This window comes from Hydra viridissima, unplaced genomic scaffold (genome assembly GCF_058129835.1).
Source record: "Hydra viridissima isolate aposymbiotic clone 2 unplaced genomic scaffold, HvirCarnegie_v1 scaffold_5, whole genome shotgun sequence".
Lineage (NCBI taxonomy): Eukaryota > Metazoa > Cnidaria > Hydrozoa > Anthoathecata > Hydridae > Hydra > Hydra viridissima.
Genome location: NW_028324304.1, coordinates 1,997,968 through 2,024,507, shown reverse-complemented (window position 1 = coordinate 2,024,507; position 26,540 = coordinate 1,997,968). Strand labels below are relative to the sequence as shown.

General features: G+C 32.9%; 2 protein-coding genes and 1 pseudogene across 7 annotated transcripts; 1 reads left to right on the top strand and 2 right to left on the bottom strand.

The window, feature by feature from the left end:
- The first annotated feature begins 6,758 nt into the window (after positions 1-6,758).
- Positions 6,759-26,171, top strand: LOC149887929 (uncharacterized). Its single transcript, XM_090088630.1, is given in 4 exon segments — positions 6,759-6,883; positions 8,021-13,639; positions 21,524-25,490; positions 25,834-26,171. Coding segments are annotated over 3 exon segments (9,588 nt in total). The 5' UTR covers positions 6,759-6,883; positions 8,021-8,032; the 3' UTR covers positions 25,848-26,171.
- On the bottom strand, positions 14,345-16,971 carry LOC145191479 (uncharacterized; annotated as a pseudogene). The gene is made up of 6 exons (XR_016452888.1): positions 16,688-16,971; positions 16,433-16,567; positions 15,992-16,311; positions 15,427-15,650; positions 14,877-15,039; positions 14,345-14,516 (listed from the first exon to the last, which is right to left on the bottom strand). The product of XR_016452888.1 is annotated as an uncharacterized LOC145191479 (transcript).
- On the bottom strand, positions 17,101-21,480 carry LOC145193928 (uncharacterized). 5 transcript variants are annotated; one of them, XM_090088628.1, is made up of 3 exons: positions 20,352-20,377; positions 19,742-19,825; positions 17,101-19,462 (listed from the first exon to the last, which is right to left on the bottom strand). In XM_090088628.1, exon 3 carries the CDS (start codon positions 19,452-19,454, stop codon positions 17,451-17,453), a length of 2,004 nt encoding a protein of 667 aa, XP_089944754.1. In that variant the 5' UTR covers positions 19,455-19,462; positions 19,742-19,825; positions 20,352-20,377; the 3' UTR covers positions 17,101-17,450. The 5 variants fall into 5 exon arrangements, with proteins under 5 accessions (XP_089944754.1, XP_089944750.1, XP_089944752.1 ...); XM_090088624.1 differs by lacking the exon at positions 20,352-20,377 and adding an exon at positions 21,303-21,480 and having other exon boundaries at positions 17,101-19,825; XM_090088626.1 differs by having other exon boundaries at positions 17,101-19,825; positions 20,352-20,616.
- Positions 26,172-26,540: the final 369 nt, after the last annotated feature.

The following is a 26,540-nucleotide window of genomic DNA, read 5'->3' as shown; positions in this document are numbered from 1 at the left end:
GGTCTTTTGGCTGCTGTTTGTGTTTTAAGCAGTATTGATATAAAAAGTAATAGAATTATTGAAAGTGAAAAATTTCCTCAGTATAAGTTGTAATGCAGTGGCATATATAATTTAATATGCTGATTTGTGACAGGTTATTAATCTTTTAAGTATTTTTTGAATTAAAATTAGTATTGATATAGTATATTTCGACTGCTTTGCAAACACAAAGGGTTACAGTATATTTGTATATTATACAGATTCTGTGCGTGCAAATCCCATGACAAAGAAAGGCAAAAACGCTGAAATCCAGTCAGCTATAAAAAGATGGCTGCTTGTTTCTTGTCATCTGATAGATGACTGCTTGTCATCTGAAAGATGGCTGCTTGTTTCTTGTCATCTGATAGAGGTGAAGATCGTAAAAGGCGAGAGGAGACCAAGAAAGAGTTGTCTAGGATAAATGCAGAGGATTTTTTTTGTTTGAGGTGTTATTTTTGTTTATTCTTTTAGGGATGCAAAGCATGCAAAACCTACAACAAATGAAGCAAAAAATGCATAATGATATATATATATATATATATATATATATATATATATAAAAATGCATAATGATATATATATATATATATATATATATATATATATATATATATATATATATATATATATATATATATATAAACTTTGAACGTATTTTTACTAACTTTTGAACTAAACATAAATATAAGTGTGTGTGCTTTTACAATATTTTTGTATTTAGTTCTTTTAACGAAGAAATTAATATCACAGAATTCTTTTTAAAGTTAGTGATCGCTTAAATAATATGATATAGCTTTTTTATTTAAATTTTATTTATTTTTACTTAAAGTTTATATTAAAAACTTTTTTGCCATGTCTACAGTTTTAAAAAGTAATTTGTAAATGACAAAAATATAAGTAAATAATAATCCTATAATCGCATGCGCCGATATCGGGCCGATGCTAGTGTGTTATCTGGGTAGTCAGTATACTATTAGCGTATATACTGAACAGGCCGGAGAATGTGGTTATCACTATCACTATCAAATGTGGAAGTGCTTCAAGCACTGTTTAGAGCATGATGGCTCTGCGAAACAGCTAAAGGAAAGTGTGATTAAAATTCTGATTGATAATGTGAGATTGTCTTTTTCATATTTTATTAAATATGAAATCTTCATTTAATTGTTATTAATCTAAAGTATTACTAGTTTTAAAAAAATTAATCTTTATGAAAAAATCTTATTCTTTTGAGAAAGTAGTTATTTAGTTTCAAGCATTTTTTGTAGTTTTAATAAAAACCGTGTTTTTAAAACTGATTTGTCTTTATGCGCTTAACATATTATTTACCGGGTGGCCACAACTATTGCGCACCTTCTCGGGTGATTCAAGGCATGTCTGGCTTTTATCAGTGTTCGGTTGCACTACTAAACGTTTCTTTTGAGCATAACTTTTTTTGGCAAACAATTCACTAAAATGAACGTTACCAGGCAAAAGTTGTTAAAATTAAAATATTGATTTTTACGATGTTATGGATGACGTGACGACGTGACGTGACGTGACAAAAAGGAGCGAACATCGTTAACGACACTTTGAGCTATAAAGTTGATTAGCGTATTTAAGGTTGTTTTTTTTTTGTCGGGTGAATTCATGTGATCAAATTTACATTTTTACTTGAAAACACCAAGTTGTGATCAAATAACAAATGTTAAAAAGCTAATAAAGAGGTAATAACTATGGGAAATGAGTCTCTTCCGCCGTTGGTTAAAAATATATGAATTATATGATTAGTAAATAAAAATATCAGTAACGAGCAAACAATTTTGTATAGCCAATCTTTTAGGATTGCTTGTTGACCTGTGTTTAAGAGATTTAAACTGGCCTATGAAATTTTAGATTTTTAAAAATTTTGTAGTTGTTTCAAGCAAAACAAAAATCATTTTCTAGTTTGAAAATTTTACACGAAAGTATGTTAAACCAATGATCTTTTTGCTATGTTTAACTTTTTGTTTTTGGATTTTACTTGAAAATTTAATTGGTGGTGGGTCTAAATAAAACCTATGCAAATAAAAGAGAGAAGTTTTTTAAAGTTTTTCCTCGAATTCCATTAAGTTTTTTTTTTTGTTCATTATACAGGGTGACCAGAAAAAACGAAGACAAAATTTAATATATCCTGATAGTAAAGTTTTTTACGGTATCCAATTAGTTTTATTGGTTTTCGGATTCTCCATGTTTTTATGTTTAGTATATATATGTTCTTAGTTTGATATCTCTAAAATATATTATATTTTTAGAATCTCAAATAAGCGTAGTGCAATTTTGGAGATGTTTCGTAAAGGATGAATCAATGCGATAACGTTCGCTTGCTTAATGTGCTTAAGCAAACTGTTTCTAGGCCGTCAATCGTTTCAAGGAGCTCGGCCACAATGGTCGCCGTCCAGGAAGTGGTTGAAGACGCACCGTCAACACGTCCGCCAACCGCCAGATCATCAGGAAGCGAGTCAAGCGAAATTCGAGGGTCTCCATGCGAAAAACCGCACGTGAAACCAAAATGAAACGTGAATCGGTGCGACAAATGGCAAAAAGGGAGCTTAACCTCATGCCTTACAAGCTCTAAAAAGTTCAATTGGTCACCCTGTATAACTACACTATATTGTGTATAAAATACAAGGTGCTAGATTAATACTGACAAACCTTGTTTCTCATAGGACAATTAAAAATGAATGTCAAGCACTCTTCAAAATGCAATATATGGGAATGAGATCATAGTATTAAGCAGATTGTTTGATTTTAATAGTAAGAAATGATAATATTAAATACTAGTTAATCTTTTTTTTTTTACCAATAATTAATCACTTTAAATAATTGTGTTAAATCTCACGATAAGGTTTTGCTAAATTTTATTCTTTCATCCAGTTTCTCCATTGTTAATTTTTAAAAGATACTTTGGAAATTTTTTGGAAGTTGACAAAGGCTGATATATGCAAGGTTATGTAAAGCACATGGTGGATCAGACTGATGGCAGGGCCAATAAACCTAATTTTGATGCAGTTTAAAATACAAACTTTAACTGTATTTTGTTTTAGAAAGAAAATATTTTACTAACTTATGTTTATCTGTAAACTTTTATTTCCTAAGCTCAAGTAAGTTATTATCTCCTGATTTTTTAGAGTCAATGGTGAAAATGTAGCCTATGTTTGGGGGTAACGAAAAGTGAAAAAATAAAAATATCAAGATTAATATACACCAGGGTCGACCTTCAGCCTTTTTGTATTGTAGGCGAGTAACAAATACCCCTTAAAAAGTCAAAAGAATTATTTAAGCTCAAATTAGGATAATCTACTTCGTTTTTCCTATTTCTACAGCTCAAATTTCAAACTTCGCAAAAAAAAAAAAAGACAAGTAAACAAAGTTGAAGAGGTTTCAAGCATTTAAGTTCAAACCTAAGAACATAGCTAAACTGTTAGAGTGTTTTACATGAAAGCTGAAATTTTAGAAGGCATAAATGAAATCCATCATTCTCAAAAAAAGAAATGGTGTGAAGATTTTTAGTGCCAGTTTATTCACATTCGTATCAAAGAAAGATACTTTTACAGAAAATCTAGTAAATTGTCCAATATTTTCCATAAGAAGAGTTTGGTTGGTTAAGCAATAAAGGATTTTCTGAGCAATATTCTCAAAAAGCATGGAATATTTTGGAACCTCAAGTTCAATAAGAACATAGACTTTAAATAGGTAAATATAAACTTTTATTATTAATAAAAAAAAAGGTTCTTTTTTTTGTTAAATATAAATGTTTACATTTACCTGTATATTTCTATCTACTATCGGTTGTTTCAATAAAAACAAAGTCGGCCTTTGAAAACGGAGTTTATAACGTCAAATTCTTAATGCGATCAATCCCATTTAAACACGCGTTTAAACAAAAATAACACTAAAAAAAAAACGAAATTTTCTCAGACTGGCCTTAAATCACCCGAGTTTTTCAAAATTTCCTGCAAAAATTTGTTGACGTCCGTTGAAGTAATTTTTCATTTGAATTTGTAACTCAATGTAAATTTCACTAAAAAATGAAATAATTTGTCCTAGATTAGCATGCGAAAATAAACTTTCAAGGAAGAAGAGAAATTGTGGTGGCAATTTTAGAAGCTTAAAAAACAACCTGTGCACGTTTTCAGGATCCTAAAAGTTTCAGAACCAATTGTTTTCAAGATAAAACATAATCTTGAAGCACACGGACAACCTCTGAAGTCTAGAAAACAGCAAAAGTGTTAACTAAGAATTCCTGAGCTGATTTGGAAAGTCAGAAACAAGATCGCCTACGGTTAATGGGAAACATGACCGAGGAGCTCAAGGTCTTCTAAAGTCACTATCAGAAATGCTGTCAAAATTGACTTCAAGGCTAAGTCAAGAGCCAGAACAAGAAATCAACTCTTGACAGAGAGGTTGAAGACCCTTTTTTGCATCTATCGTGTACAGATGCAAAAAAATCCTGAGTTTTCTAAAGAAACCCAGGTCAGTTCTTCTATTTTCTAATGAGAAATACCTCACAATTGACAAGACTTTTAATTGAAGAAATAACCGTTACATCTCAACCAAACCTGCTAGGGATGTCTCAGAACATATCAGGAGTGTTGGGCATTCAAAACACCCAAGTCAGCTGATTGTTTTTGGACTGGTAGCATGAGATGACAAAAAGCTTAACACTGATGAATACCTTGACAAAAAACAATAATTTGTACTTTCATGGGTCATATGCAACTATTTTTGTTTAAATTAATATTGTTGACGTTTTTCCATGTACTGCATAAACTGCAACTTAATTACTAAAATCATATTTTCTAGTTTGAAAAGGTCTTTTTTGTTTAAATATGGTTTTTAATTCTAATTATTACCTTTTATGGTTAAAATGGTTCCTTTAAAAAAGATCTAAAAAGGAGATTTAGATAGGGGATCTTTGGTCTAGAGGGAAGTGTTTTAATTGCTATTACTGTCTCCCTAAATGGTATATTGTTACAAGAGGCTAAAGGAGAAATCAATTTTTCTAAATAGTTTTAGAAGAAGTTTATATTTAAAATGCGAATTTAAAATACTTCTATAAACGGAATAATAAAGAAAACATGTTTAGAAAAAAAGCTTAGAAATAAAGTATAGGCCTCATGAGAGAACAGTGTTTACACGAGAGCTGTTTTCTAGTACTTCAACAAATACAAATCGTTACGGCGCAATATTTTGAATTTCGAAAAAGGAAAATTGTTTCGGTGTTAAATTAATTGGCAATTGTGTCCAACATTACTGCAAATGAAAGAACTCGGAATTTTTTTTTAAATGCAAATCTTTACTTAAGTTTCAATAACAGCCCTATTACTTGTTGAAGTTTGATGTCAGCATTCAAAGAAGTATTGATTTCTGAAACTTTACCATGATTGCTATGTGCACTTTTGAAAAAGCCGATTCATGTATGATACTTTCATCAGAACTGTCATTATGATCTAAAGAAAATGTCAGAAAGGTAATTTGATTATTTAACTTTGTTTTCTTGCTTGAGTAATTGCGCACCCAGCTACGAAATGTGTACAAACCATGGCGTTCTATACTTAAGACCAATATTCGTGCAACCGAATTTTTTTGAGGGGACTACTTTTTTACGGCAAAAAAAGTATATATGTATATAACTTTAATAAAACTTTAACTTTTAAAGACTAAAAAGCGTTTCGAATGTATAATCTAATAATCTTTTAATGGATAAGATAAAAAAGAAACGAATAACCTAAAGTAATGAACAATACAAATAAAATGAATTGAAATATTTTTTAATAAAATAAATTTAAAACATTTACACATTACAGTTTCATCTTTTCCCGGTTGATCTGATGTAAATTGACCAAAAAGAACATAATTTTTAGTAGGGTTAAATAAATTTCTACATAAATCTACAAAGCCATAACAAGTTTGATGTATACAAGATGCAGGATTTTTAGAAAGCTGAAAGCTTTAGACTTCACCTTTAGGTATGAATTCGTTTTTAAGTTCTTTTCATTAAATAACTTATCGATAAAATATTTAATCATGAAATAGATTTTTGCTTGAAAATGTTTTGGATTTGGCTATCATCTATACATCTATATTCACGGTTACAGGGTTTTTTTAAAACTTCCATGGAGGCATAGCTAGGAATGCCAACCTCAAGTAACAACGCACGCCTTCATTTTTTGTTTGTCATTCTGTTTTCTCTAGACCTCTAGCTCTCTATATTTCTACAAAGGTGATTTTGAACTTGAAAAAAAAGATGCAGAATAGATTCGGGTTCTGCATTAAAGCCGTTTAATATATAAAGGAAAAAGATAAGGAAAAACTATCGTCGGGATTTTTCTGTCGTGTAAAACGTGTATTGGTATAAAGTGAATTGAGAGCCTTCAATTAAACCATATATATATATATATATATATATATATATATATATATATATATATATATATATATATATATATATATATATATATATATATATATATATATATATATATATGCAGTAAACAGACTCAAAAGTTTATGTAAAAAGTTTCTTTAAAGATAATGATAAGTTTTTAGTTTTCTTTTTACTAAAAAATATTGAAAATAAGGTTTTACATAAGTATTGAATTTACTTTTAAACTAAAGAAAATCATTGTAATTATAAAAAAAAGGGCACTCAATTTTTTAAAGAAGTCCTGAGACGATTTTGTTGTGCGACGTTAAGTCAACAGTGTTGTTTTACAAATATTCTAATTCTGTTTTGAGTTTATTGTTGAGAACCTTGCTCCGATGCCGTCTAATATAAACATATCAGCACAATCATTGGACTTTAACATGCAATAGGATTTATTTTGGTGAAATTTTTATCGACCAGGTAATTTTTTGATGTTTCGCAGACCCTTGCGTTATTATATTAATGAATATTCAAAAATCGATTTTAGAAAAAAAGTAACATAACTTTCATTTTACATTATTTACGTTTGCTTCTTTGAAAAATGGTTTTTGTAAATATGATCTCTAAATAATCAAACAGCTCGTCATTTTTGAGAATAATAATAATAAAAAAACGTTAAACAACGCGACAATAAAAGAATTCTTCTTATTGGAAAAAACATTACATTTAGAATTTAAATTTGAGATTTAAAACATTTACCAGTAAATAGTAACTCATTATCAGTATCCTTTAGTGAGTAGCTATAATATTATCAGAAATGTTATTCCAAATTAATTTTTCATGAAAGAATATCATAAATAGCGTTGTTTATGAACTAGTTTCTCTTATATTTTAATTATTCGTAGAAAGTAAGATCAGTTGCATTTGTTTAAATGGTGTCGAAAGGAAATCCCACCCCATATACATATACATAGACACACACACACACACACACACACACACACACACACACACACACACACACACACACACACACACACACACACACACACACACACACACACACACATATATATGCATAACAAAATTATATGAAGAATTATTATTTAAAAATGACTTTTTCTGAGTTATGTTCATGTCTCAGTTTACCTTAACGGAGTAGCCCAAATCAAATAAGTTATAAAAATCGATATCTTTCTTAAACAAAATCTTAAAGAGAGTTTAAACTGGAAATTCATGATAAATTTAGTTCATCGGATTGAAGCAGTTATCAGAATTTAGAATAAACAATAGTAAAACAAAGTAAAATAAATAAAAACAGGGATAGTGAGACAAAATACATATTGGCTGTAAATTCACCAAAACATAAACTGCTTGACAAGTTAAACAGCATTTGTATGGCATTTACTGATTAAACATATCCAAACTGCATTTTCATAACAAAACCAAATTTGCCCTCCTTCTTAAAAGGAGGATGTGTAATAAAACAACGGTTGTGTGACGATTTTTTTTTTGAACTCATTTTACAGCAACTAAATAAAAGATGATCTCCAACACCAAAATTTTTTTATGCATGTTAAATAAACTTATTTCTTGAATCTCAATTTTTGTTTGAAGGAAATATTAAAAATGCAGAAGAGTTTTGATTGGTTGGAATTTCTGCTCCATAACATTTTTCTTACGCATCGATTGCCGCTTGAAGTAGAGGAGACTAAACTTTCCGGAACGTTAGTCCAATTCACGTTTAACTCTTTACCCAGCTCAAAAACCCCTATCTTAGGTATGAAATCAGTTAGAAACACAATGCAAACATGGCAATACGTGCAAAGTGATAAAGTTTACGAAAATAGAGTTTTTGAAGCTCTTCAAGCGCTGAAGCCAGGAGAAACTTTCGCTGTCTTTGTGCGAGCTCAAAACTCAGTGATTACAATAAGAAGATGTAATTGTAATACAGACAACGCTCTAATTAGTGTTTCTAGAACATCGGCAAGTAACGAAACAGTAATGACTGCAGATGATTTGTTTATTACATTCCCTGAGAGAGCGGTTTGGATTCCCTTCCATCGTTTCTTGAATAAAACATTCGCCTGTCAAGTTGCTACACTGTGCAATGACATGTTTGAGGAAACTCTGAAAGGGACATTAAAAGCTGGAATCAGCCATGCAGACTCTCGTGATGTTGCTGAGCCACATCTTGTCATGTCATGGCTCTTGGGAGCAATGTCTGGTACAATCGAAGCAGCTAAAGACATTGAACGTGTGCAAAAGGTGATACGGGATGATGTTTTATCTGATAAAACCTCTCGACGTCCTTGGCGTCGTTCTGGAGAATGGATTGCTATCAAAAATGTGCTTCATGTTATGCTGATAACAGAGCTTGGATCAGATGAAGGAACAGTAATCTATAAGTCACTGATGATTCACCTCATGGTGTGTTTTCTAGACAGCCTCCCAGATTCGTTCGACGATAACGATGCTGTCATGCAGATGATGAGCAAAATTAGTAGACGTATGGCGAAACTGCAAAATCACATTAACAACTCTGGTGATAGCATTTACATTTGTGGATTGCACAAAAAAACGAAGCAGTGGGTAGCTAATCTGTTTCAGGAAAGCTGCACTGTATTGATTAGAGTGAGAAATGCAGCGGAAAGTAAATGGAAGTGTTACGCCCAATCTTGTAATAAATTAGTTAAAATAAACATTTCCTCATTTAACCCGACCCTTCATTCTGTTCATAAATTGAGTGAAGGTTCGCTTTGCCGTTTGTACCAGGCATTCCAAGAAGAAGTAGAAACTAGCATCCACACACCGATTCCACCATGCGTACAGCGCTTTGATTATTTAACTACAATGTTTGATATTAAACTGCTGGAATCTGCAGCCCGAGAAAACCAGATTGAAGAAAACATTTGGGACTTTGAAATGTGGGTGAGAACCATATTGTGGGAAGGTTTTAAGCCAAATATTTCGCTGTTCATAACACGGAGTGAAGAAATCTTTAATTTGTTTCAGAAGTACCTCTATATTGGATCAGATTACTACAAAAACGATGCTCTCGGATCAAGTCGAATGATATTGACTCTATTTCTAATTTTTGCGGTATTAGAAAGTATTGCAATAGCAGAATGGTCGATAATATCTGAATATCACAGTGGTTTTGAGGAATGTCTATTTAATGGACTGCTGATTCCACTTTTCGATGACATGAAGTATCTGCACGCCGTACAAACGTACTTTACAACGAGGAACAAATCCGCAACCTATCCAAGCATTATATCAGAACTGAATGAAACTTCATTAGGACAAAGAGTTGCTGCTAATAATCCAGAGATGCAGCAAAAAAGAAGAGAGATTCTGTTGTATGCTGAACAACAAAGAAAACTAAAACAGGAAGAGTTTCAAAGCTTAAAAAAACATTATGATGATTTAATGTCAAAGCATAATCTTTTCAAATATTGCGCTTGTAAAGATAATTACAAATGTTCAAAGTGCGTTCTTTTTAAAACTGCCGATTCAATCAAAATTAAAGTGTATGAAGATCCAATTCCAAAAAAATGCATATGGAAGCAAAATATGATTGTCTTTGAACTGAGTATTCCAAAGAGCATTCGTTGTTTTCGTGATGCTTTGTTTCTTCAACAAAATGTCTGTGGAAATCAATTTACTAAAATATGTATTAAACTACATTGGAAAGTTTACAGGGAGTTAAGCAGATGGGTTAGCTTAGAATGTAGAAAATGCATGGTGACTATAGGAAGCTCTGCTGCATTATTTGAAGTAACGCATTTTCGTGACATAAAAGTAGCAGACGTTCGGGATACAAATTGTTATCTTAAACCTTGTGGTCTTAACATTATTCCCTTTTTCGAATCTTTATATCGAATTTATCAAAAGGTTGAATTAGATAATGTAACTAAGACTGTTCCAAAAATGTTTTACACAATAGCAGTGAGCAACGAACCTTATGAAATTGATGAAACGTGGATTTCAGGAACTACGCACACAGAGAATGAAGTTCTAGCACTCCAAGTATATTGTCCTTTAAACCTTGACATCAATGAATATATAGCTTTTGGTTCACTGCGTGCTGGTCATCGATTGCAGCTTAGAAAACTACTCAGGGTTTTGGAAATGCGTTCATTGAGTTTCGAAAGATCCTCCGTGTTTGCCTTAGTAGCGCAGACAATATGGCAAGTAGGACCTTCAGTTGAGAAACTATGCAATGATCCCGTATTTTCCTTTGAGTCGCATATTGATTTGCGAAATGATGGATTCTGTTCTAAACTAATTAAATGCCTTTCAGAGTTTTTAGAAAACATCAGCAGAAATTGGAAGAAACACAGCCAACTTCAAATTGTCATCATAATTGCGTTAAGAATATTTTCCTTATCAAGTAAACTAATACGTTCATAAGCTATCATCCTTTTAAAACAATGCCGAGGTATTGCTGAAAAATGGGCTGATAGATTAGAAAACAAACTATCAGGAATGATGTCTTTTGCAGTGACAGATGTCGAAGATGTTCGCCTAAAGTTAGTTGATGTTGCCGCTTTTTCAGCGCTTACCTATGACGTTGATAAACGCTATTGGAATCTTGTATTTGACAAAGATACATTTGTGTCGTGGCTTCACGCAGTAGCTCGAATTCACGACAATGTTCTTCTTAACAAAAGTCTTCTAGACACCGAAAGAGTTAATCTGCTCCGCCGAGTCAGACGCACAGGCTTGCGTTTTGAGAAATATTTAATCAAAATTTTAGCTTCAAATAGCGCCGAAATATTCAGTAAGTTTCTCAAGATAGTTTGGTTAGATTATGACAGAGGCGTTTGCAAAGATAATTGGACGCCATATATACAACCAGCTCGACAATGGTACCACAATGTTTTTAAGGTTGCAGCTCGTAGGTCTTTAACATTGCAAATAAGCATTTTGAGTGGTAAGTTTTTAGTCGACGGAAACCCAGTCGGTAGGCTTCCAGAACAAATTACCGCATCGCCAGACTATTTGCGAAGCTTCGGTGCATACGTATTTGAAGTGCAGCCTGCGGCTGAAAAATCTGACACTTTTGTTAGCCTGCACAAACTACAAGGCTCTATATTCACATTTTCTCTCCGAGCTCACGGTCTTGTTGTTGTAGAACGTCGTCAAGAAGGGGATGAGTACGAGCTGATACCCAGTAGTGTGTTTGAAGGAGATTTCTCTGATCATTTCGTTTCAAGTTACAGCCATTGGTTATCTAAGCAGACCAAAGTTCTTCACTTTCGACCGGTCAAGTTTGATGATTGCAACTTCTTTGATAAGCGCTTTCCGTACGAATTTGATTTACAGCAGAGAACTATGATTGATTTAAAGAGGGAACTATATTTAGTGGATATTCGGAGTGAAACCTTCAATGAAGTATATATTTCCGGCGGCATGCACCGTCTAGAGTTAAAACGGTATGTGCATTTATGGCTAAACACAGAAGAAAATGATACTAAAGCAGGTATTAAAAAGTCTACGCTAAGCGTAGAAATACCTCGTATGAATCTTACTTTTATAGTTGATCGAAAAACTGGTATACTGTTTTCACGGGAGCATCCCGGATTAATTGTTGCTAATAACCAAGGTGATTTCGGAACTCTTATTGGGTTGAAAAGTGGGCTTTTACTATGCGAAAACGAACCTCAGGTGAATGATAATCTTCTAGGGCATCATAAAGTGTTGTTACTGCCGTATGCAGAAAAAGTTGACTTAACAGAATCACAAAGCGAAAGTCTGAATGGTCAAAGTGTAATAATTGATTTCAACGAACTTTTGTCTCCTCCGTACTTCGCTTACCTAATTGATGATCGACTTTGTGAGCTTCGTGCTCCACCTAATCAAGAAGCCTGGCTATATCTAGCTCTTCTGCATGCTATGACTTCAAGCTCACTTCCAGATCACTTCACTGGATTGACAGGAACTGAATCATCTATGCGTTTGTTACAGATTGGACGAACATTCTCTTGCAGACCGTTATCATCACAAGCGCTACATGTTTTAAAATGTATATCAAAACTAGCTCCTACTCGCACTTTCTATCCCCAGCATTTAAAACAAACGCAAACTGTCACTTACTTGCGAAATCTCAGATCGTCGTATGGCTACGAAGGACTAGTTTTAGCATCAATGCTCATAATTCAGAACTCTGAAAGGTATAAAGAATTGTTTTTACTAAAAGCTCAAGAACCCGTTGACAATAGAATGTTAAATATAGATAGCATTGATCTTGTTAAGAGAACTTACTGGCGTTACCGGAGTCATCTGAACCCTTGCGCTCGTTTAAATATTGACAACGAAAAAAAGATTGGTGGTTCTCCAAAAATGGTAAGAGCATGGACATTCAATTATGAAGAGAAGAAAACAGAGGTAAAATGGTCTAGAATTCTTATGGAAATTTACTATAAATGGAAAGGTATACGCTTGGATCCTTCTACAAACTTATGGGGAATTATTAAAAAAAAAAGACAGCTAAAACAGTCAAACCAAATTTCGTTCTCTTCATTATTGAAATGGCGCGATATAAGCATTCCTGATAATTATTTGAAATTGTATGAACTAGCTCAGAATTTAAATGAAAGGAGCTTCTGTCCGTTTCACTATTCGTTGCTGATATCTTTTTTAGCGTTTAAAGGCGAAGACGTCGATCTTCTTTTCAGCCTATTAGCAACTGCAATAATGGGGATTAAAGTAAGGCCGCCGAACGTCAGAGATTACGATCACCTTGAAGAAACAGAGTTTGATATGAATGCAGTTCACTCTGTAATTAAGGAAGAAACAATACCTTTCCGTTTCTATTCTCTTCATTTAACAATAAGTTGTTCAGTTGAAAAAAAACAGGAAATGTATGAAAAATCAAAAGAAAAGGCATTAAAAATAATTGGAGATGAAGCTAAAAAGCAATGGATATTGAAGCGTTTTAACTTTAACTCATGTGATGATATAGTTAATGTTCGTATTTTGGAAAGAAAAATTAATAACATGTTTACTAGATGGAACAACAACGAAAAATTGAAACAATTTTTTACCGAATTGGAGATGAAAATTCGTGCTTGGCGTCCAAGTATTCAACTTCCAATCTCCAATTTATCATTCAAAAATCATTTTATCCCTGATTTTATCAATAATCTAACTAATCATGATGGTGTAATACAAAGCTCCCTAAAATCTAATGATTTGATCTTTCCAGTAAGTGATCTTCCTGACGATACAGCCCAGCCAGCATGTCCTTTTAGGCCCCATATGGGCACCAAATGGGCAGCTTTATGGGTCCCAAATGGGTTGCCCATATCCCGCCCAAGGAAAAGTGTCGCTGGGCGTGAATTGGGTTCCAAGTGGGCAGCCCATATGGGCTGCCTACGTGGGGCCTAGTAAGGTACCATTTAGTAAAAATTTCTATATATACGGCTTTTTCAGTTAATTTTCCAATATTCAATTAGTTAAAATGATTAATTATAACAATAAAGCTGTTAGTGCATCAATGTGCACAGAATTTTGTATACTTTTCATATAGCTCAAATTATATGAAAAATATACAAAAACCAGTACAAATTAGTACCCAAATTTCATACAGAATTATAAAATTCTGTATGAAATTAGTCACTTAAATGACTAATATCATGCACCGGAAAACACTCTGCAAAACGTCACAGCTTAAATACAAAATTAAGCAGTAAATTTCATAGGTTTCCTTAGCACCTTATGCATAAACACACAGCAACACCTAAGCACAAAAAAGGCTATAGTATTCACAGTTTATTGATAAAAACACTTATGCATTAACACACTGCAACACTTGAACACAAAATTAAGCTACAATTTTCATAGGCCCGTTTACTTTTTAAGCGCTAGAAAAACATGCTGCAACCTGAAACACAAAAATAAAAAAAAGAGAATTTTTCTTTCGCAGTTTAATTTATTATATTTAAATTTTTTCTCTTTCTTGATTGAAGCCTTTGTTACTTTACTTTTTTCGCTCTTTCTGCACGTTTACCACCCCGATCTCGCGCTCCAGTAAACCATTTGCCTACAGCTATCTCGATGTCTTTTGTAGTTGCACTTGAAGTCAACACATTTTGCTGAACAGCACCTAAAAAAGATAATAGTTCCATAAACACTTATTGTTATCTTAATATACATTTGCAAAAGACACAATCTAATTCTTTGGCATAAAATTTGTCAGTACGTAACTATGGTGAAACACCTTACTACTCACTCATTATTATAGTGATGCAATATTATCATTTATTATCAAATAAAACAATCCAACACACACAATTCTTACAATATTATCATTTAAACGTAGACTAATCTTATTTAGTCTGATACCTTTAATTTTCATAATTATGAAATTTTTCTTGAAGTGAAGCAAAACCTATTAGGGCTTTTAAGAATATTGGGTGTTACAATATTGAGCAGCAATAAATAGAAAATACAGTTGCATACTTACTGCACAATATGTTAAAAAATTCAGTTCCCTTTAATCCATTTTTGTTATTAATTCCACTATAATTAAATTGCAGAGCTAGGTTATTATCTGGCATCACAGCTTGCATCATCCTTGCCACAGCTTCAAAAACTTTTCGTCCTCCAAGACTGCTCAAATGAGCGACCTATATTACAAGTTACTTAATAACTATATTTACTTGAAAGCATGAAGTAAAGTAACACTTACCAAAAATCACTAATAAATAAAAATTCATTTCATAATAAGTCACTATGTTAAATGTAATACACTTGTTTAATTGCCTGGTTGAGTTACATTTTGTTACAGCTTTTAATTGTATCAACTACTTAATTAAGTATTATTAATTTAGATTCCAGTATAAATTTCAAGAAATTTTTATAATAGCTGTTTGTGCTGTTGTAAACATTATTACATAAGTAGATATTTATAAAATTATATCTACTTATGTAATAATGTTTACAACAGCACAAACAGCTACTATAAAAAGTGCTTGAAATATATACTGGAATCTAACAATAACTTGTTCTCTAACCAGAGCTTTAGAAATATTGTCATCTGTTTTCAGTCGATTGTTTAATAGCTGGAATTCATGGAGGTCTTTTATAGGAATACAACCACGTGAAAGTTGTGACGCTTGGCTTATAGCATTTCTTTGTTGCACCAAAGCATTTAAAATATTTCCATGAATAGTCTGTGTGATTTTAATTTCTTGTACAGTTTTGAGAATTGCTTCCAGATATGGTCTCAAATTGGAGCCTAAAAAACAAAATAACAGAGCATTTAAAAAATTTAGCTACTGTTGTTAACCCTGCTAATTCTGCTAGAATTAATAATTGTAGAAGAGAGCTGTAAGGTATTATCACTGACAAAAATTTTAAACAAAATCAATGTCATATACAGAACAACTAAATGTCAATGAATCAACAATGATGATAAGCTTGACACAGATCAGCTATTTCAAGTAATACTTATTTCAAAAAATACATTATAAAACATGCAGAAATACATCAAAATCAATAGATCATTGAGTACAGAATACAGCCTAGACACTTAATTAATAAAAGTATGATTTTCAATACATCTAATATTATTCTAACCTCGGCCATTATCAGGAACGACTTCACCTACAGAAATAAGAGTCATGTCATGAGCAGCTAATGTGCACTGACTGGTTGAATTTGTAGTAGGCATACTGAATATGGCAGGCGAAACGTGGGTAGCAGAAAGAGCAGCAGGAGAATTTGAAGATTGAATAGATGTAGAGTGGGAAGGATTATATTGAACAGGAGGCGTATAAATAATAGAACTTATTCTTGGAGGCGGACTGGGAGGTTGCAGTAAATTTGACTTCTTGGAAGGACATTCTTCATTGTCAGTATCAGAGTCTGAATAAATTCGCTTTGAGGTTATTAAATGCCTGAAAGTGTAAAAATATTTTATATACAACTTAATCATTTGAAAAATAGGCTATCAAAGAAAATGTAGTATTTATTTATTTAATAAAATAAGTTAAATATTTTGAAAACTACGTAATGTACCCATGTTTATTTGTCTTTGAGGTTTGTTCACTAGCTTCAGCACCTGGGTCAGTTGTGCCAATGTCTGACTCAAAGCTTTTGTCACCTTTTCAGCTCTTTCAAGCCTTTGTCACCTTTCAGCTCTTTCATAAGTTGCTGAAACATACAGTCAAAAATGATATTAACTAATTGTTTAAGATTTTTGTACAGTTTTGCATTAGTATCAAACTAGTTAATGGAAATGTAAAAAATGCCAACAACAATTTTATATTATACCTGCTCTTCCCAGAACTCTAACAGAAAACTTTGGCCAAGTTGCCAATGGTTCACACTGTTCACTAACAAGCTTCTTCAGTTTACTTCTGCTTTTTTTAGAAGGGAAGAAACACTCTTCTTCTTCTTCTGAAACAAACCATGACACTGGGATAGTGGCTACACACTGCTTATTCATAAATTCAACGATAGCAAACTTAAATGACATGTTGCTGGAAATACCAATTAGGAAGTTGGGAAACGCTATATTACTATATTATATTCTACACTATATTTCCACAGTTTAAATACTGTATCTGATTCCATAGTTAGAAAAACAATATAATATATAATATATATAATATGTTATAAAATAACATATCAGCAATAATATTACATAAAAATATGTTATACAAGACAATAATTGAGCAACAATATAACCGTTGTGTATTTTTTAAACTTTTATGAACAAATTTCTACATGAACATGTTAGCAAGAAGATTGAAATTATATGAATTTACAATACATGTAAATTAAAAATACAATACCTTTTAAACTAATTTATATCACAAGGATTTATATAATATTACACCACTTAATTATTATTAGGGACGCCATAAAACATAATGAATTTTAAAAAAACTTGCAAGAACAAAACAACGAAGGTTGATCGTTTGTATGCATTTTTATCATAAGTTGTATTCACTGAATTTATACTTGATGCAGCAAAGGCATAAGAACAAAGTTATCACCATAAGGCATATTAACAAACTTTTTTCCAATATTTTCAGACTACAAATTTCAGAACTGTGGATAAATGAGCAGCTAAAAATATTTCAAAGTGAGTAGAATCTAAAGGAAAATGAAAAAATGGTTTCAAATCAATGAATTCATTGTAGATAATAAATATATCATTTTTTGATGTTTGCAATATGTTTCTGACAATTGATAGCTTCCCTAGAATTTCAAAACAATTGTTGCCAACGGTTGATGAAATAAAAATATTATCGGTTTTAAAATGTTTATATTGACGATAAGTTTCATGAGAGAAGTTTGGCGGCACAGGACCAGTGAAATGTTCTTTGGACGGCACATTTTTTTGAATATTGCTATTATTTTCTGCAACCAAGAGGATATGTTCTTTTTCATAATAGTGTCGCATTACTTGAGCAATTGGATTCTGAGGCCTTCTCACCATTTTTTTTATTTGACCTAAAAAATTTTCAAAAGGAAATGATGATATTTTATCCAGGGCTCCAAAATTTCTACAATCTTGTGGTAAATGAATGACTGAGTGTACATTATATATGAGCTGGCTAGCACCATATATGGTGCCAAAATCTGTAACAAACATAAGCAACAATTTCTCTGCATAGTCACAATACTGCAAACTGTTAGCAAATTCAGGTCGCAGTAAACATATCATAGCAACAGAAAATGTGAGAAAGTTTTGATACATATTGATGGGAATAGCATCACAAAGAACAACTGCTCCCAAATATAACATAAACTGCCGAAACTCAGTTGCCTTCCATTGCTTGTATTCCAGAATTGATCGCGGTTGCCTGGCAAATTCACGAGGCAAGTAGCTTCTCAACTTTATTAAGTTAACAGAAATATCATTCACTACCCTTGCTGGCAACCTGTAATGCAAATCGCCTTCCAACCAGAGGCTAACAATTCTTCTAACTATGCCCAAACAAGTAAGGTGCATATAGTCAAGTGGGCATTTAGACACTAACCCAATATTTAATTCTATTAAAGGTGACTGTCTATTCGGTAAATGGTGGTCCTCATCTTTTTGCCTAACAAAGTCATCATCGGTTCTAAGAGACGCATGCAAATTTGGATATGTCATTTTATTGTTCAAGTAAGTGCCTTCCTCTGTACAACGTTCACAGGCATTATAACCTCCATGCCCCTTAATTTGCTTTATATATGATCGTGCTGGTGCATCACAAATAATTGCATTCACTACAATAGGATAAATTTGATCTAAATATCTCACACCATTTTGAAGTAAATGTTTCATTTCAATGATAAAGTCATTTAAAAATGTAGTGACACATAAAGGCTTGGATGATCCAGCATATAAGCCAATAATAAAAATATCTGCTTTTGGTAATTCAACGACAGTGCCTAATATTGGCCATAGCTGCATACGTGAGCTGCGAAATAATGGCAAACCATCAATATTTATATTTAGAGACAATTTTTTTATTTCAAAATTAGTCAGATTTAATTTTTTTCTTAAAGATGTTACTATTCCATTTTCAATGCCAAAATGGTAATAGTTTCCACCAGGAATTTGCTTAATCTCTGCACTTTTAGGTGTTTGTAACAGAGTTCTGGAATCCTTTGGTACAGATAAACCAGCTAGCCACAAAATATGAAGTAGTGCTGTTACAGCTGCAAGAGAAATGTTGAACGACATTGCCCAGTCACGTAAACTAGTGTTAATGTCAAATTCACTCTCATAATCAGATAAATCATTTTCACGCTCACTTGTTTCACTATCTGAGTCAAAGCTTTTATTTAAGTCATTTTCGTAATCATGTGGAATGTAGGAGTCAGCATTTATTTGTAATTCAGGTACAGTATCTGTGCATATTTCTGGATCAAATGCATCACTAACGTTATTAGCAATTTCAGGCACCTGCAGTCCCACAGTAGGTAATGTTGCTTGGTAACTCGCAAAATCCTCACTACTAGTTTTGTTTTGGAGATTTGACACAACTGAATCAAACGCTCTTTTAGTTTTTCTTTGTATAGTTCTAATGCTGAACACCATAGTGATGCCTTGGTGATAAAATAAAACATTGAAACAGTCAAACTTTTCCAAATGTTCAAATTTATAAATAATTTAAATAAATGTTTAAAAACTAACACCCTGATACCATATACTTATTAATAAACTAAATATAATACTTTAGCTAAGAAATGAATATAAAATTATGGAGTAGCTGTGAAGTAAGAAAAAATATAAGAAATGCATCAAAGTTCATCTGATACACAAAAAGGCTGCATAACATATATATAGTTGTACAACTATGTGCAAGATAAAAGTGGGAGCACTACCTAATCACAAATGAATAAGCTGATTTTTTTGCAGGTATCTGAATTCTCTGACTTTTCACTGTTTTCCCTGATCTGTCAGATACCCTGAATTCAACAGTACATGTAGCATAATTTAAATATAAAAAAGAGCAATATAAAACAACCAACAAATAATAAATAGCAATAAGCTTTATAATAATAATCAATAGAGAAATTGAGCCGTCTAAATACTTACCTGTATATAACGATTAAAACATTTTTTACAAAATTTATAAAACGTAAAATAATGAAATATTATAAATAAGTAGGCTCTTATTAAATGCTAATTAGGGAAGTAATAAAAATTTGAAACACTTGTGTGTTTAAATTTTTATTACTTCCCTAGTTAGCATTTAATAAGAGCCTACTTATTTGTGTAGAATTCAAAAAAAGCCTATTTATTGTGTGCTCCATCGCTACACAATAATAATACTAGAATCCTTATTTTAAAAAGTTCTATACAGAACTTTTTAAAATTAAGTTTGTAGTATTATTATTACGTAGCGAAAGAAAACACGACAATATTTATAAACGAAGTTTTAAAATGAAAACATATTTTTTGATAATTACTATCATAAATTTGTATACTTACAAGCAGTGCTCGAAGTGAGGCGGGATGGGGCGGGATGCCATCCCGTTACCTTTTAAAATTTTGAAAACCATCCCACTCCTTTTTTAATGCATATTTTGGGGTGGGATGCCATCCCGGTACATAATAAATTAATGGAAATTTTATTTTATTTTCCTCCTATAAATAAACTTGTAAAAACAATTTTAAAGTTTGCGGCAATATGCGAATTTAAATGAACTTAAGTCTCAGCTGTTATTTAAAAATTTGCGGTAGAAAGTTCAAAAACTAAATCGATAATTATAAAACATTGCGTCTTTTCTTCTGTATTTTAAATAAAAAGTTACCAAGCAACAAAAAGCGACATTGGCTTTTTTTTTCGTTAAAGTGTCATTAGAGTTTTTTTTTACACAGTAGATTTACTCAACATTAAATGTTATGATTTTAAAAAAATTTACTTATTATAAATATGGATAAATGGCTAGCAAGCGGAAGGAAAAGAAAGTTAACCAGTGATAGTTCTAAAAGTAATTTGGAAAATGACACTGAAATAAATAAGTGACAGATTTTTCGAGTATTGAAACTTGCCAATCCTTTCCTCAATGTGATGGTATTTTTTTTCAATTATTTAAAAATTGGTAAATACAAAAAAATAAGTTTAAAAATAAAATGTTTAAAAATACTTGTTTAAAAATAAAATGTTTAATTATATCATTGTTTTTTGATTGCTTAATGACGTTTGATGTGAAACTTAACTCAATATTTTACGGTGACAGTCTCTTAAGAATATAACAGACCTCAAGTTGTTTTTTTAATATAGGTTTTTTACTATAGGGATACTCTAGGGATTTATAATTCCTTTATTTAATCTACACAAAATACGAAATCTATAATTTTAGGATAGGTGGGATGGTGATTAGAAAATATTAAAAACCATCCCGCTACTTTTTTTTTCCCACTTCGAGCACTGCTTACAAGTAAAAATTGCCAGTAATTTGCACAAAAAAAGTATGCACAAAATTATAAAACAAGTTGCAAAACCGGCTTAATAACGCGCATAGAAAAATAAAGTTAACAAATGCGCCTTTTTTAACTAAATCTTATATTCAAGGGCTACCCACATGGGGCCCGTTTATATAAAGCCTACATAGGGCCTATATGGGCAAACCAATATGGGCCCCAATAGGACATGTTAGCTGGGAGAAGCTAAGGCCTTATACAGAGTGCGATCTACTTTATCTTATAACAAGATAATCAGAAGAAGTAAGAAAATCAAAAGCCATTTTCAAACAAAATCCTTTATTTTCCATAATAGAAATGTAAATAATGATCCTGTCTTTCAATATTTGAAAAATGCTCTAGATATAAGCTCGGAAGAATTTATTAAAAACAAAGAGTTTGCTTCTAAAGATGACATTGATAATAGAGATCTTTTTTTTGAATGCCGAGAATCCTTAATTACCAATTCTTCGAAATCAAGACAGTGGTGGAGAGAAGTGTTGGTTGCAATGAAACCAGGTTGTTATGATAACGTGGGTAATGCTCTTGTTGCTGGAGGACTATGGAGAAGACTAAGCCCAACTGTGATTATTCCATGTATACTAACCTTACCGTCGTTTTCAGGTGCGTTGCTTGCTATTGATGATAAGAACGCTATCCCAACTAATGTTATTGACCACATTGGAGCAATGGTTGTTTGCTGGACAGCTGAACAACGCGCTCTTCGAATTCTAAAACTGCTCCGCGACAAATCATTGCCTACAATTCTTTCTCGAGAAACAATCAATCTAGGCCATGAAAATTGGACCCCATCAGGGCACCCTGAATGGCTCATTCTCGAGCTCGAGGGAAACTTTTTAATTCGCCCTCTGCAGGTTGATATTGCCCGGAGTATGATAAATGCAAAGAAAAACTTTGTCCAGCAGCTGAACATGGGAGAAGGAAAAACTAGCGTCATTGTTCCTTTACTTGCAGCTTCTTTATCTGGCCGAGATCAACTTGTTCGAGTAACTATCTTACGCTCCCTTCTTTATACCAACTATGAAGCGCTTGTAGAGAAACTTGGTGGACTTCTGAACCAAAGAGTTTACACTGTGCCATGTCGCCGCGACATGAAGTTAAACGCTTCAAACATTCTGGGTATACACCAAGAATGCATGGCTGGTCATGGATTGATGTTGACAACACCTGAGTACCGGCTATCACTCGATCTTAAGACCTTGGAGCAATGTCGCAAAGGTGATTATGATGGAATGCAGCTATACGAATTGCGTTGTTGGCTTCGGGAACACGCACGCGATGTCTTGGATGAAGCAGATGAAATTCTAAACGTCAAATATCAGGTTGTATACACCCTCGGTAATCAATCACTTGTTGACGGAGGTGAACAACGGTGGATTATATCACAGGCCATTTTGAAGTTAGTCAATAAATTTGCGGGAAAACTTTTTCAAAGGTATGGACAGGAGTGTATTGAAGTTAAAAGAGACAAGAGGCGCGGCAGAGACGCCTTTCAAAATATCCGTTTTCTTAACAACAACAGTGAAATGTACGAATATTTGTGCCATAAAATAGTTGATTCAATTCTTGAGAACGAAGTTCTAGAAGTTTCTAAAGCAGCAAATCTTTGTCGGCAAGATAAAGAATATGCTCGTTCATACATTCTCAATAACAATTTACACCACGAAGGTTTAAATAAATTATTTACTGAGAATCCACTTTTACAAGAGGAGCTTTTGATATTAAGAGGAATTCTTTGTTTTGAAGTGCTACACTCAGCTCTACAAAAAAGATGGCGCGTTAATTTCGGAGTTAACCCTTTGAGCAAGACTACCCAAATGGCTGTGCCGTTTCGCGCTAAAGATGTTGCCGCTGAAAGAACGGAGATTGGTCATCCTGACATGGCAATTATTCTGACTCAAATAAGTTACTACATGAGTGGCCTCACCGAAGCTCAGATGGACGATGTATTTAAACGTTTAGATAACTGTTCTTACAAACACGCAGAGTATGAAAGGTGGATATTAGCTGTCGGCATTGATAACGTGCCGAAAAACATGCATTCTTTAAACGGCGTTAATCTTGATGAAATTGAGCAGAGAGAATTATTGTATTCCTTGCTTCGCTACAGTATGAACGTGGTGAATTTTTGGTTAAATAGGGCTGTCTTTCCTAAAGAATCAAAGCAGTTTCCTCATAAGATTTCGATGTCAGCGTGGGATCTCTGTCTTTCCAAAAACAGGTTTGGTAGTGGTGCAGAAAAACCGACGACTGGGTTCAGTGGCACACACGAATCTCAGCTGCTTTTGCCAGTGACAATTAAACAACAGGACTTACCTCAAACGTTAGGTACAAATGCTATGGTTTTAAGCTTTTTGTTGCAGCCCGAAAATAACTTCTATTACCACATTGGGTCACTCGCAGAGACGTTAGACGATGCCATTTTAAACAAAGTTGTTAAAACTGGTGCTCGTGTGCTAATTGATGTTGGCGCGTTGATGCTGCAAATGGATAACAAAAAAGTAGCTCAAGAGTGGTTGAAGAAGCTTTCTAGAACTACAAATGTATCTGCTGCAGTATTCTTCGGAAAAGACGATAGATTAATGGTGCTCGACCGACAAGATTGTATTTGCCCTTTTACATTGTCCCCGTATTACAGTCAACTTGAACGCTGTGTTGCATACCTTGATGACTTTCACACTCGAGGAACAGACTTACGTTTTCCTTTCAATACACTTGCTTGCGTTACGTTGGGCAAAGGGCTGACAAAAGATCGTCTTGTTCAAGCTTGTATGCGCATGCGGCTACTTGGGAAAGGACATTCCGTATATTTCTGTGCTGCAAATGATGTGCACATATCAATAACAAAACTAATGAAATGTAATAATAAATCTCCAGAAGCTGCTGACATTCTTCGGTGGGTATTTAAAAACAGTTGTGACTTTGTTCGTGACAGATTGATGCACTGGTCTTCTCAAGGTCTAATTCGATCTATCAAGGATGCTGCTGAGTCTTCTTTAAAGCTTGCTAGCTTTAATAATCACAAAACAACTATTAATGACCTGAAAGAACTTGGTATGAGATGTACTGAGGATGAAGTATTAAAGCTTTTCCGACTATACGGAGGCTCTCGCATACTGGAATGCGCCTCAATCATTGTAGAAAGGAACTTAAACTGCAAAGTCGAACGTCTAAAGAAACATTTTGCCGAAGATATGGACCAAACTAATTACTTTTGCGGAATAATCGAATCGATTGGTAGAGACGTTGTATCTCGCTGCAATACGTTTGTTAGCACATATCAGCAATATGCTGATATTCATGATGATGAACAAGAAAGGGAACTTGAAGTTGAATTGGAAGAAGAGGTTAATATTTATCGACCTGGTCCTCAGACTCCACATAAGCCTTCTGTTTCAAAGGAGCTCATTTCTCTAGCTGAAACAGGTATTCTGAGTTCCAAATATATTGACATCGTCAGTGTTGATAACATTTTTGATAATACAGATCAGCTTTCGATAAGCTTTCTTAGAGGGGACTGGAATCGAGACTTGCTTGTCAGTAGAGAGTTTATCACAGTCATTGAAAATGCTAGAGGTAATAACAGCGACGAATATCTTTTTGAAATTGCGTGGATAATTATAGTTGATCCCAAGCCACCATTGTGTCGCACAATCTATATCGTGATAAGCTCTTTTGAAGCAAACGAACTGCTTGCGATATTTCGTTCCGCTGATGAAAACCGCGGTGTTAGGTTGCACATGTTTGCCCCTCGTCTTCGTCGTGGTCAAAGTATTTTGATTAACGAAAGGGCTCTTGTCGTTCCGGATTCTAATCCACCAAGTGTAGGCAACTGCCTTATTGCTCAACTTTCTATATTAGGCGGTGGACTTTTTTTTGACGATGAAGCCGATGAAGAAGCATATTGTAACTTTCTTAAAATTTCTTCATGCTCATCATATTCCGGTGAAACGAATGATGGTATAGAAAGACCATCCAAACGTTTTAAATTAGATCCAAAGGTCACCGGTAATAAGTTAACAAAGAATCGACTGAAAATGGCAATCGAAATAATGCGTACACGTGGGCGTTGCATGCATTCAACCTCTTCACATTCTTGCGTGTTGCTTTTTCATGGTGTGCATTCTTTTTCCAAGAGCACTGGTATGTCAAACTTCATATTTTTGTTTCTATCTAATAAAATTATAATAATGTGTTGAGGTTGTTATTATTATGTTATTATATCTCATTAGTGATCTTGTTTTAACTTAAATTCAGTTGTTTAAAAAGGTCTAAGCATCTTTGATGGTTTAGACTTCTCTCTCTTTTTTTTTTTTTTCATTTGTTTATAATTTATTTTAAACTATTTTCTAATCTTGAGTTTTCCTTTTTTTATTTCTCAATTAACACATTTAAACATTTGGGTTTTGACATACTTTATATCTCATTGAATATCTGGGGACGGGAGCTAAAAATGCATTGTTTGATTTTGTTTTTTTTTAAATAGTTTCTAGAGAATGAAATATCCATTGGTTCATGGTATTTGTAAAGTACTTTATACTAGTAAAAATCTGCACGAGTGTGTTTATAATCAATATCATATGATTATAAATGTATAACTTGTAAATCCATTATGAAAGTAAAATCAATTTTAAATTACCAAGCTGGCTCAGAAAAACATTTACTTGAATGGAGCACTTTTTTTATCAATTTTATTCTCATTTATATGTAGCTGTCTTTTTTCTCTTCAACGCTTACTTTTTTTACTTTTCTTTAATTTTTGATACGAAATAAAAAATGTGAAACAAGTAAGTTAGTAAATCTTTTACATTTTAAGAAAATAGATTTAAAGAAAACAAACGTCAAAAATAAATTTTTAATGTATCGAGTAAACTCAAAGCTCCATACTAATTCTTAGAGTTGGAACATTTGAGTTTTGCAACTATTGATACCTATTGTTTATTGCATTGTATTTGTATTGTTATCAATAGGTTCTTTTTCATTATTTTTTCACTGGTTCTTTTTCATTATTTTTATCACTGTTTTACGGATTCTAATACGGTAGGGTGACGGCGTTTAATACCTAAATAAATATTTCAATTCCATTGTAAGGAGACCTCGCGAGTAAAAATCTCCTTAATTAAAATACGTTTACTTTCATAATCAAAATCATTTCAAAGTCATCATAACAATTCATTTTTTACTTTTTCATTT